The sequence below is a fragment of the Myotis daubentonii genome, chromosome 10 (assembly GCF_963259705.1).
Source record: "Myotis daubentonii chromosome 10, mMyoDau2.1, whole genome shotgun sequence".
NCBI lineage: Eukaryota > Metazoa > Chordata > Mammalia > Chiroptera > Vespertilionidae > Myotis > Myotis daubentonii.
In genome coordinates, this window is record NC_081849.1 from 9,221,576 (window position 1) to 9,235,410 (window position 13,835).

The 13,835-nt window shown below is 40.3% G+C and overlaps 1 protein-coding gene across 2 annotated transcripts in view; it reads right to left on the reverse strand.

The window, feature by feature from the left end:
* Window positions 1-13,835, reverse strand: part of BMT2 (base methyltransferase of 25S rRNA 2 homolog) — a 130,811-nt gene that overhangs the window by 63,534 nt on the left and 53,442 nt on the right. The window contains exon 3 of one of the 2 annotated variants that reach the window (XM_059711566.1): window positions 3,840-4,010. The exons of the other annotated variant lie outside the window; for it this stretch is intronic. Within the exon in view, the coding sequence (XP_059567549.1) occupies window positions 3,840-4,010 (171 nt within the window). The remainder of the gene's footprint in view (window positions 1-3,839; window positions 4,011-13,835) is intronic. 2 annotated transcript variants of the gene reach the window in all.

Here is a 13,835-nt window from a genome sequence, read left to right on the forward strand (position 1 = left end):
AAGAACCTACAACCAAGATTACTTTATCCAGCAAAGCTATCATTCAGAATTGAAGGTCAGATAAAGAGCTTCACAGATAAGGAAAAGCTAAAGGAGTTCATCACCACCAAACCAGGATTATATGAAATGCTGAAAGGTATCCTTTAAGAAGAGAAAGAGGAAGAAAAAGGTAAAGATACAAATTATGAACAACAAATATGCATCTATCAACAAGTAAATCTAAGAATCAAGTGAATAAATAATCTGATGAAAAGAATGAACTGGTGATTATAATAGAATCAGGGACATAGAAAGGGAATGGACTGACTATTCTTGGGGGGGAAAGGGGTGTGGAAGATGCGGGAAGAGACTGGACAAAAATCATGCACCTATGGATGAGGACAGTGGGCGGGGAGTGAGGGCGGGGGGTGGGGCGGGAACTGGGAGGAGGGGGGTTATGGGGGGGGGGGAAAGAGGAACAAATGTAATAATCTGAACAATAAAGATTTAATTAAGAAAAAAAATTAAAAAAAAAGTTTTGCATCTTCAAGAGATTAATAAAATATAACTTGAAACCACAAATGTATTCCCGTACTAGAGTGTTTAGATAATTATTACACTATTAATAATTAACTGGATCAGAATACTCATGTACTTACATATATATATATATACACACACACACAATAGAGTACTATTTAGCCATTGAAAAAATAAATATCCTACATTTGCGACCACATGGATGAACCTTGAAGGCATTATGATAAGTGAAGTAAGTCAGACAGAGAAAGACAAATACTGTATGATCTTACTTCTATGTGGGAATCTAAAATATTAAACTCAAAGAAACAGAGATCAGATTTGTGGATGCATGGGGAAGGGGGTGGGGGATATAGGGACAGGTGGTGAAAGGTAGAAACTTTCAGTTATAAAGGTAAGTAAGTTCTGGGGATGTAATGTACAACATGACTATAGTTAACAAGTATTACATATTTGAAAGCTGCTTAAGACAGTAGTCCTTAAAAGTTCTCATCATATGAAACACATTTAAAATTATGTGAGTTGAGGAATGTTAACTATTTCAAGTGATTGGTGTTAATTAAACTTATTGTGGCAATCTTTTTGTACACACATACACACACTAGAGGCCCGATGCACAAAATTAGTGCAAGAGTAGGCCTTCACAGCCTTGGTGGCTGCCTTGATCCTGCCCTCGCAGCCAGGGCAGCTGCCTTGATCCTGTGGCTGTAGCCCTGGCTTCATGTGGAAGGTCATCCTGAAGGACGTCTGGATGACTGATTGGTTAATTTGCATATTATGCTTTTATTATTATAGATAACCATTATGTCATACACCTTATCCTATCTAATTAAAAAGAAACATGGTAATTAGCGTACGACCGCTACCCTTCCCATTGGCTAATCAGGGCAATATGCAAATTAACTGCCAGCCAAGATGGCGGCCGGCAGCCAGGCAGCTTGAAGCGAACATGAGGCTTGCTTGCTTCAGTGACGGAGGACTCCAACGTTCCCCGCCTGCCGCTGTAGGCCTCTGAGCTGCAACTCTAAGCAACTATGTTACAAATATAGAAGCTAAACAAAACCCCAGAAACCTGCTTTAGTCCATCGGGCTTCAGCCAGCAGGATCACAACATTGTTTCAAATACAGAAGGTAAACAAAGGCCAGAAAACTGCTTTCAGCAGCAGAGGCCTAAGAGCTGGAGCCAAGCCTCAAAGCTAAAGCTGGCCCAGAATTAAAAAAAAAAGATAAAAAGGAGTGGTTGGGAGCTTCAGTCACCCGCCAGCCTGAAAACAGCCCTCAGCCCCTCACCAAGGCTGGCCAGGCACCCCAGTGGGGACCCCGACCCTGATCCACGACACCCTTCAGGGCAAACCAGCCGGCCCCGACCCATGCACCAGGCCTCTATCCTATATAGTAAAAGGGTAATATGCCTTCCAGCACTGGGATCAGCGGAGCCGAGAGGCGTCCCGGCACCAGGATCAGTGTGACTGGGGGCAGCGCCCAAACCCCCTGATCGCCCTGCGGCTCTGTGTGTGACAGGGGTCGGGGCCACAACCTCTCTATCCGCCCTGCTCTGTTCGTGACAGGGGAAGGTGCTCCAACCCCCTGATCAGCCCTGCTCTATGCCTGATAGGAGGAGCTCCCCAACCCCCTGATCGCCCTGCGGCTCTGTGTGGGACAGGGTGTGGCACCCCAACCCCCTGATCGGCCCTGTGTGTGACGGGGTAGAGCCATAACCTCCCCATTGGCCCTGCCCTGAGTGTGACAGTGGTGGCGCCCCAACCCCCTGATTGGCCCTGCTCTGTGGGTGATAGAGGGCAGCACCCCAACCCCCACCCCACGGGCCCTGCTCTGTGTGTGATGGGGTAGAGCCATAACCTCCCCATCGGCCCTGCCCTTAGTGTGACAGTGGCGGCTCCCCAACCCCCTGATCGGCCCTGCTCTGTGGGTGATAGAGGGCGGTGCCACAACCCCCTGATCCGCCCTGCTCTGTGTGTGACAGGGGACAGTGCCCCAACTCCCCTATCAGCCCTACTCTGTGAGTGACAGGGGGGAGCTCCTCAACCCTCTGATCGGCCCTGCTCTGTGCGTGACAGGGGGGAGCTCCCCAATCCCCTGATGGGCCCTGCTCTGTGCATGATAGGGTACGGAGCCCCAACCCCCCTGATGGGCCCTGCTCTGTGCGTGAAAGGGGGCAGCGCCCCAACCCCCTGATTGGCCCTGCTCTGTGCGTGACAGGGGGTGGCGCCGCAACCTCCCCATTGACCCTGCCTTGAGTGTGACGGGGCGGTGCCCCAACCCCCCAATCGGCCCTACCCTGAGCGTGACTGAGGGTGGCATTGCAACCTCCCAATCTGCCCTGCTCTGTGCATGACAGGGGCCGGCGCCCCAACTCCCAAATCGGCCCTGCTCTGAGCCCGACCAGGGGCTGTACCTAGGGATTGGGCCTGCCCTCTGCCACCCGGGAGCAGGCCTAAGCCAGCAGGTCGTTATCTCCCAAGGGGTCCCAGACTGCGAGAGGGCACAGGCCGGGCTGAGGGACCCCCTCTCCCCCTCGAAAGCACAAATTTTTGTGCACCGGGCCTCTAGTCCTATATAATAAACGGCTAACATGCAAATTGTCCCCTTGACCGGGAGATAGACTAGGGGGCGGGGCCAGCTGACCAATTGCCCACAGCCCCTCCCCCTGGTCGGCCCAACTCCCAATTACCCCTCACAACCGTGATTGGGGATAGGGCCAGTTGGCCAACCACCCTTGGCCCCTCCCCCCAGCTGGCCCCACCCTTGATTAGCTACCCCCACCCTGATCAGCGAGGGCCGGCCTCATGCACCAGCCTCCAGTACTTATATGTCAATTATATCACAATAAAACTAGAAAACCACTCATGTACTTATTAAATCAAATTTGTACCTCTATGCATACATTGATTACTACCAGATTTTCCTATGAACTGTAAAATAATGACAACTGGTTCTATTAGTAATCTTTCATTATTCCCTGTGATTTTTTAGTAGACAGCAAATTTAAACATAACTTAACAGGATTTTCCTGTTTTCTGTATATAAGCATAATTATTATAATATTTAATAAACTAGTCTTTCTCATTTTTGGTGAGGACAATCTATGTTATAGAGTCATTAGTTTTTCAAATATCCCTTACAATTTTATGCCAGTTTTCTACCTAGTAATATTACAAATCTGTACTTCTCAGCTTAATATACTAGTAGTGAAGTAAGCATACTGCCCACTATTTCGTGTAAATCATCACCCTACTTTACATTATTAACACAGCTACCCAGGATAATGTTAGCAATTGAAGTAAAAAAAGTATACTTACTCAGTTATAATTTCAGAATTTGTAAAGTTGAGGTTGGTTACATGACCTTCAAGTTTAGACTGTTCATGTGTATTTAAGGCTGGAGTGGTCTTGGTGGCAAGTACAGCTCTTTTTTTATCTTTTTCAAGTGCTTTTCTCTTTCCACCATTTTGAAAATATTCTCTGCATATACTACAAGGAAAATAAAGTTACATTTAAAAACACTAAGTATGAATATAAAATAAAATGAAGAAATATCAGGCTTTATTACTCAAAATGGGACACATTAAAATTACAGATTCCTATTTTTAAAATGTCACAGAGAGGTTAAGTTTGAGAATCTTGTAGCAATTTCACATTTTTTAAATTATCATATACAAAGCACAATCATAGATTATGTTGAATACATAAAAATTATGCTTGCCCTGGCTGGTTTGGTTCAGTGGATAGAGCATCGGCCTACAGACTGAAGGGTCCCAGGTTCGATTCCGGTCAGGGGCACATGCCCCGGTTGTGGGCTCAATCCTCAGTGGGGAGTGTGAGGGAGGCAGCCCATCGATGATTCTCTCCCATCATTGATGTTTCTATCTTTCCCTTCCTCTCTGAAGTAAAAAAATAAAAAATACACACACACACACACACACACACTCTAGAGGCCTCATGCACAAAATTCATGCACCTGGACCGTGTATGTGTGTGGGGGGGTCCCTTTAGCCCAGCCTGTGCCCTTCTTCGCAGTCTGGGAGCCCTCAGGGGATGTCCGACTGACGGGGAGCAGGCCTAAGCCAGCAGTCAGATATCCTTAGTGCTGCCATGGAGGTGGGAGAGGATCGCCAGCTGTGAGCCCGGTTTCTGGCTGAGTGGCGCTATCCCTGTGGGAGCGCACTGACCACCAGGGGGCAGCTCCTGCATTGAGCATCTGCCCCTTGGTGGTCAGTGTGTGTCATAGCAACTGGTCATTCTGCCATTAGGTCGTTTTGCATATTAGCCTTTTATTATATAGGAGGGTATGTATATTTATATAAAATATGCTTTTCAGGAACACAGATGTGTTCATATATATTGCTGAACTTTATTCTTAACTGAAACATAAGTTCTTCCAGAAAAGCTTAATTCTGCTATTCAGCTACAGCTTACAAAAAAGAATAGTAGTCACAGTTAATTATGAGCCAGTTATGCTGGTATTAGACAAATATCCCAGCAGTTATTTTTCAGGTCCCTTCTGGTTTATGACAGTCAGGTTGTTAACACATTCAGAATCACTTCTTATTTGCTCTGAAAGAAGGGTATAAAAATCTAGTTTAGGAAGAATAGTATCATTTCATAAAGGTATACATTCAGACAGAACAAAGGCTTAAACACAGTAGTGGTTTTTATAACACTTGAAAATTATTTCTGTGTATCAAGAGACTATTCCTGCTAGTCCCAATTCCTATACTATTAAAATGCAGACTTTTCAAGATGTATCATTTTAAACTCATATAGTATAGCCATATCAGGTTGCTATCCAGAATCAGAAACTGGTGACTGGCAAAACCTTAAACAACTTTTTTGTACCTAATATAATTGTAGGGTGAATACAGTAGGACACCATGCCTGGGTATATAATAGAATAACAAACATGAACCAAAGAATCAACTCCAACAATTATTAGCTATTAAAGCCAAGAAATCTAACAGAGAAAAAAAAAAAAAAGACCAGTAAGACCTATTTGACAGGAAATACACACTTAAAAGCAATTACCAGATATACTTACCAAAGCTACTTAAAGTGAAGGAGAATGGAACCTAAAATAGTCTTTCTTTTTAACTTCTTAGAATAAATCACATTATAGTTACATATAGCTCATACTTTGAACAAAGCTAGACTTTTTTGTTCTATAGACACTCCCTGGTGAAATTCCAAAAACACATGGTACGAAAAGTAAGAATTGAGGAATTAATTTAAAACTGATTTCTGCAAAACTGATTTCTGCAAGTAGAACTATGGTCTAAGCATGGAACAATGCCCAGTTCTCCTCATATTAACAGTATGCTATTAATTCAAACACAATTTTTATAGGTATCTATTATTTAAGATGTCTTTAACCCATCCTACTGAGATTTAGTTTTAACCCTAATTACATACAGGAATTGAAATACATTCATCATTAATTAAACATATATTAAGTACCTATCATGTGCCAGGCACATAGGTGACAGGACAACAAATTGAAGAAGGCATAACTGCCTTCAAGAAGCTCACACTAGTGAAGGAGACAAACAATTTATATAACGACTAGAGGCCCAATGCACGAAATTCATGCAAGGGGGTTGGCCCTTGCAGCCCCAGCTTCATCCAGAAGGTTGTCCGGAAGGTCGTTCAGCTGTCTGGTCTAATTAGCATATTATGCTTTAATTATTATAGATAAGGAAAATACAAGTAATAGATAAAATATAATTGATAAATACCAAACCCACTCTAAAATCATTAATATAATTTTTGAAAACTGAGTAGGAATAAATCAAGCAAGGAAGAACATTAGTTAAGGAGAGAAGTGCTTTCCTGGCAAAGAGACTAGCATGAACAAAGTCATGAAAGAAAAAGCAGCCTGGATCCTGAAGAGATGGACATCAGTTCCAAGTGTGTGAAATTTAAAATGACAGGCAGAAAATGGGTGGAAGGATGGATGGACGGACGGATGGATGAACTCACAGGTGAAAAGGCCATGAGGCCAATACACATACTAGGTGTACCAGTTAATGCAGATTTTGTAATAAAAGAAAACATAATTTCAAGAGAAACATCAAAAATGCTTTATTCAAAGTAATGTCCATCGCTAGCTACACATTTCCCCGATCTTTTGGTAATTTGTGGATACCATCCCAACAGAACTTTTCTTGTTTTGAGACAAACCACTCAGAGACCCAATTTTCCACTTCGTCGTACATTTTGAAGTGCTGCACAGAAAGTGCATGTGCCATCGATCGGAACAAGTGGTAATCTGAAGGAGCAAGGTCTGGTGAATACAGCGGTTGGGTTAATACTTCCCAGGCAAGATCTTTTAACATGTCCTTAACTGGTTTTAAAGTGTGTTATGGTGTGTCATCATGAAGCAAAATTACTTTGCTGTGTGTTCTGTCACATTCTGGTCATTTCACCATCAAAGCGTGGTTCAAATTGATTATTTGTTGTCAGTAGTGATCAGTATTAATGGTTTCACCTGGTTTTAGATGCTCATAACACACCACACCTTCTTGATCCCACCAAATGCAGAGCATTGATTTCTTTCCAAAGTGGTTTGGCCTTGCAGTCGATGTTGATGGTTGACTTGAATCAACCCATGATTTTGGGATTCTCAAAATAAATCCACTTTTCATTGCCAGTCACAATTCGATGCAAAAAAGACTTTCTTTCATGCCATTGAAGCAACATTTTACTGATGACTTTTCGGTTTTCCATTTGTCTTTTGTTCAGTTGATGTCGCACCCATTTTCCTTCCTTTATCTTTCCCATTGCTTGTAAATGATCGAAAATTATTTGCTGAGCAACGTTTAATCTTTCTGCAAGTTGTTTTTGAGTTTGACATGCATCTTCATCCAATAATGCTTGTAATTGTTGGTCTTCAAACTTTTTTAGTTGACCTTGATGTTGTTTTTCACATCAAAATCATCACTTTCAACGTGTCTAAACCAGTGTTCACAAGTATCTTAAGAGGGACCATATTCACCATATGCTTCCTGAAGTATTCAGCAGCATTTTTCTTCAAAATAAAGTAATGAATTAAAACTTCCCGCAAATGCTCTTTTTTTTGGCACAAAATTTGACATGTTTAAGTGTAAAAATATTTATGAAGTTAACACCTTCAGCAAATTTGACATATGAAGTTTTGAAGCTTGCTGTCAATACAACAAAATAGCATACATATCAAATCACATATATCAACATATGTGTAACTCCATCTATTGAAAAAATCTGCATTAACTGGTATACCTAGTGTACAGAGAAGAATGATAAGAAAGCTTCAGATCATGCAAGATCCACAGGCCAATTTAGAAATGTAGCCTTTAGAAATCTAATCTCACTACAGAAAGTGGTTTAGTGGTTTCCTGTAGTTGAGGAAGGCTCTGACTACAAAGGTATACAATGGAGCTTATTAGAGTTATGGAAATGTTCTATATCTAGATAGTGTTAATGCTTACATAAATATAAACAACTGTCAATACCAACTAAATGTACACTAGAATATAAATTAAACTTCAGTAAAGTTGATAAAAAAAAAGTGTAGCCATTATCATCTTGGAATTAATACTAAAAATAATGCCTCTAGCACAAGCATGTCAAACTCAAAGGATAACATGGGCCAAATGAACAAGGTTTAAGTTTATGTGGGCTGCAAAAAAACAAAAGCTTCAATTTTCATAGAAACGTAGGTTTATTTCTATAGAGACATGCTGAATACAAAGGACTGAAATAAATGAGTAATCATTAACATAAAATAGAACATTTTAATAAAAATTAATATTTTTTTCTTGAACATTAACTTACCAGTCACTGAATAACTGCACAAATAAGCGTAACACAAATAAACCTATTTTTCTTGTTCTCTGAAAGCAAAGTATTTCCTGTTGTGCACATCAAACAAGTCAGTACAAGACTAATGATGTGGCTAAAATGTTTGCTACTAGTATTAGTAGAGAGAAACGGAGCACCTGCATGTAAGGTGCATAAGGGAAATGAATGCAAGACGTTTATAGTAATCAGTCATTAGCAAATGTTGTAGTTCGTTATTAGTAATTATGTATTACAGGATATTGTAAAAACTAAGTTATGAAATTTTTATTAAAATGTTTCTTACATACAATTATATTGGGTGAGTTGCAAAAATATTCATTGTGGTCTGCATGAAGCCTGTGGGCCGCGAGTTTGACATGCTTGGTGTACTTGTGTACTTGTACCACAGCTTTTTTATCCAGCGTGTCTACTGATGGGCACTTGGGCTATTTCTAGATCTTAGCTATTGTAAATTGTGCTGCTATGAACATAGGGGTGCATATATTCTTTCTGATTGGTGTTTCAGGTTTCTTAGTATATATCCCTGTAAGTGGGAAAACTGGGCCAAATGGCAGTTCTATACTTAATTTTTTTGAGGGTTATTTTTTAACCTTTATTGAGAGTATTATAGATGTGCTCCCCTCCCCACCCGTCTGCATTCCCACCAGCAGTGTTCTAGGGTTCCCTTTTCCCCACATCCTCACCAGCATTTGTCATTTGTTGATTTGTTGATGGTAGCCATTCTGATTGGTGTGGGGTGATACCTCATTGTTGTTTTAATTTGCATGCTTCTGTTCAGCAACATTGAGCATTTTTTCATGTCTCTTGACCATCTGTAAGTCTGCTTTGGAGAAGGATCTATTTAGGTCCTTTGCCCATTTTTTTTAATTGGATTGTTTGTCTTCCTTTTGTTAAGTTGTATGCATTCCTTATATATTTTGAGAATTAGCCCTTTATCAGATGTATCATTGGCAAATACATTCATTCATACATACACAGGGCTCTCTTTTGATTTTGTTGATGACTTCTTTTGCTGTGCAGAAGTTTTTTTTATTTTAATGTAGTTCCATTTGTTTATTTTCTCCTTAGTTTCCTTTTCCTAGATGTATCCATAAACATATTGATACAAGAGATGTCTGAGATTTTACTGACTGTGAATTCTTCTAGGATTTTTAGGGTGTCATAACTTACATTTAAGTCTTTTATCCATTTTGAGTTTATTCTTTTTTGCTAATCTGAGATTTATTTTTTTTAAATTAAATCTTTATTGTTCAGATTATTACATTTGTTCCTCTTTTTTTTCCCCCCATAACTCCCCTCCTCCCAGTTCCCGCCCCACCCTCCGCCCTCACTCCCCACCCACTGTCCTCATCCATAGGTGCACGATTTTTGTCCAGTCTCTTCCCGAATCTCCCACACCCCTTTCCCCCCCAAGAATAGTCCATTCCCTTTCTATGTCCCTGATTCTATTATAATCACCAGTTCATTCTTTTCATCAGATTATTTATTCACTTGATTCTTAGATTCACTTGTTGATAGATGCATATTTGTTGTTCATAATTTGTATCTTTACCTTTTTCTTCCTCTTCCTCTTCTTAAAGGATACCTTTCAGCATTTCATATAATCCTGGTTTGGTGGTGATGAACTCCTTTAGCTTTTCCTTATCTGTGAAGCTCTTTATCTGACCTTCAATTCTGAATGATAGCTTTGCTGGATAAAGTAATCTCGGTTGTAGGTTCTTGGTATTCATCACTTTGAATATTTCTTGCCATTCCCTTCTGGCCTGCAAAGTTTCTGTTGAGAAATCAGCTGACAGTCGTATGGGTATTCCCTTGTAGGTAACTCGGTTTCTTTCTCTTGCTGCTTTTAAGATTCTCTCTTTGTCTTTTGCTCTTGGCATTTTAATTATGATGTGTCTTGGTGTGGTCCTCTTTGGATTCCTTTTGTTTGGGGTTCTCCGCGCTTCTTGGACCTGTAAGTCTATTTCTTTCACCAGGTGGGGGAAGTTTTCTGTCATTATTTCTTCAAATAGGTTTTCAATATCTTGGTCTCTCTCATCTTCTGGCACCCCTATAATTCTGATGTTGGTACGCTTGAAGCTGTCCCAGAGGCTCCTTACACTATCCTCGCATTTTTGGATTCTTTTTTCATTTTGCTTTTCCCGTTGGGTGTTTTTTGCTTCCTCGCATTTCAAATCATTGACGTGATTCTTGCGCTCCTCTGGTCTGCTGTCGGGAGTCTGTATAATATTCGTTATTTCAGTCCGTGTATGCTTAATTTCTAGTTGGTTCCCCAACATAACATCGAGGGTCTCATTAGTTTTCTTGTAGATCTCATTAAGTTTATCAGCGGCTTCTAAACAGTTCTTGAGAGACCTTAAAAGTGTGGTTCTGAACTCTATATCTTCCTTTGACAATTTTGTCCTGTTTCTTTGTCTCCGCATTTTGTTATGCTTCCTTGGTGCACCCCCTAGTGGTCTTTGTTCGCAGTCTTATAGTTAAACCTTGATTGTTGTAGCTAATCCCAGGGAGGGTTTGACCTCCAGGCCAAGTGGCTATGAGAATCAGCTGTGTCAGCAGTGAGAGAACTTCTGTCCTCTAGGGAGGTGCTAATCTAGCCTTTGCCTGAGGCTATCCGGCAAATGCCTCTGTGCAGGGCTTGGGCCGGGCGGGTCGAACAGGATCAACAGGGTGGGCCGGAGAGAGCAGTTATGGCGGCTCTCAGTCCTGTCCCCAGGGGCTCTGCCTCTCTGAGTCCCAGCACCCGCTGCAAAGCTGGGAGAGAAAGCTGCACTCGCTCTGACCGAAGCCAGACAGTCCCGCTTCTCCCGTTTGAGTCTGGGTCCCTAAAGACTCGCCTGTATCTGGAGCTCAGAGTCTGCGACTCCCTCCCGATTGAAAACAACAACCGCGCCCTCCGCCGCCAGCCCGCTCCGCGCACTCCGCACCTCAGAATTTGACTTCAGCACTGTGCCTCCTCTGAGTGTCAGTATGCGTTTCTCTTTCCTCCTAGTTGTAGGACTTCCACTCAGCCAGCGTTCCTGTGGTTCTGGGTGATGTCCCTTCCGTCTTTTAGTTTCACTTTTGAAGTAGTTGTTCAAAGCAGCCAACTCTGGCGTTAACCTATGCCGCCATCTTGGTTCTCCTCTTGAGTTTATTCTTGTGTATGGTTTACGTTGGTGGTCTAGTTTCATTTTGTTGCATGTATCTCTACAAATTTTCCCAACACAATTTATTGAAGAGACTGTCTTAACTCCATTGTATGCTCTTGCTTCTTTTATTGAAGATTAATTGAGCAAAATGGCTTGGGTCGATTTCTGGGGTTTCTGTTCCGTTCCATTGATCTATATATCTGTTCTTGTGCCAGTGCCAGGCCGTTTTGATTATAGTGGCTTTGTAGTATAACTTGATATCTGGTATTGTGATCCCTCCAACTTTGTTCTTTTTTCTCAAGATTGCTTCAGCTGTCCATGGTCTTTTTTTTTTTTCCATATAAAATATTGGAGTATTTGTTCTAGATCTGTGAAATATGCCATTGATATTTCAATAAGGATTTTGCATTGAATCTGTAGATTGCTTTGTGTAGTATAGACATTTTAGTGATGTTAATTCTACCACTCCATGAACACGGTATACTTTTCCACTTGTTTATATCTTCCTCTATCTCTTGTTTCAACATCATATAGTTTTCAAAGTATAAGTCTTTTACCCCCTCGGTTAAGTTTTTTTCCCAAGTATCTAAATTTTTTGTTACAATGGTAAATGGGATTGTTTTGTTTAGTTTCTCTTTCTGAGAATTGGTATATATAAATGCCACAGATTTCTGGGTGTTAATCTTGTATCCTGCTATGTTGGTACATTTATTTATTAAATTTAGTAATTTTTTTGGTGGAGTCTTTAGGGTTTTCTATGTAGAGTATCATGTCATCTGCGAATAATGAGAGTTTTACTTCCTCCTTTCAAATTTTGATGGCTTTTATTTCTTCTTGTCTGATCATTGTGGTTAGGACTTCTAGTACTATGTTGAATAAGAGTAGTGAAAGTAGACATCGCTGTCTTGTTCCTGTTCTTAGGGGAAATGGTTTTAGTTTTTTTCCCATTGAATATGATGTTCACTGTAGGTTTGTCATATATGGCCTTAATTTTGAGTGGCCTCTATTCCCACTTCACTGAAGAGTTTTTATCAAAAATAGGTGTTGGATTTTGTCAAATGCTTTTTCTGCGTGAATTGATATGATCGTGTGATTTTTTTTGTCTTTCAATTTGTTTATGTGATGTATCATATTTATTGATTTACAAATATTGTACCAGCATTGTATCAGAGGAATGAATTCCATCTGGTCATGGTGTATTATCTTTTTGATATATTGTTGGATGCGATTTGCTAATATTTTGTTGAGGATTTTAGCATCTATATTCATCAGGCATATTGGCCTGTAATTCTCTTTCCTTGTAGTGTCTTCATCTGGTTTTGGAATTAGGATAATGCTGGCCTAATAAAAAGAGCTTAGAAGTGTTCCTTCCTCTTGGATTTTTTTTGGAATAGTTTGAGGAGGATAGGTGTCAATTATTCTTTGAAGATTTGTTCTTTGAAGCCATCCAGACCAGGGCTTTTGTTTGCTAGGAGTTTTTGATTATTGCTTCTATTTCATAATTTGTTGTGGGCATACTCAGGTTTTCTGATTCTTCCTGATTCAGTTTTGAAAGATGGTATTTTTCTAGGAATTTGTCCATTTCATTCACATTGTTCAGGTTGTTGGTATACAATCATTTGTATTTCTGTGGTGTCAGTTGTTACTTCACCACTTTCATTTTTTATTTTATTTATTTTGGTCCTCTCTGTTTCTTAATGAATCTGGCCAACGATTGATGAATTTTGTTTATTTGTTCAAAGAACTAGCTATTGGTTTCATTGATTTTTTTATAGCATTTTTTTTTTTTTGGTTTTCTCTATGTCATTAATTTCTGTTCTGATCTTTATTATTACCTTCCTTTTAATAACTCTGTTGTTCTCTAATTCTCAGGGTTAAATAGTTTATTATTGATTTTTCTTGTTTTTGTTTTTTTGAGGTAGGCCTGTAGTACTATAAACTTCCCTCTCAAGACTGCTTTCACTATTGTCTTAGAGCAGCGGTTATCAACCTGTGGGTCGCAACCCCTTTGGCAGTTGAATGACCCTTTCACAGGGGTCGCCTAAGACAATCCTGCTATCAGATATTTACATTACAATTCATAACAGTAGCAACATTACAGTTATGAAGTAGCAATGAAAATAATTTTATGGCTGGGTCACAACATGAGGAACTGTATTTAAAGGGCCAGAAGGTTGAGAACCACTGTAGAGATTTTGACTGTGTTTTCATTACTTTCCAGAAAGTTTTTTATTTCTTTCTTGATCTGATTGGTAACACATTCATCGTTAAATAACATGCTATTTAGACTCCATGTGTGTCAACGTTGTTGAGTGTTTTTACTGTAGTTCAT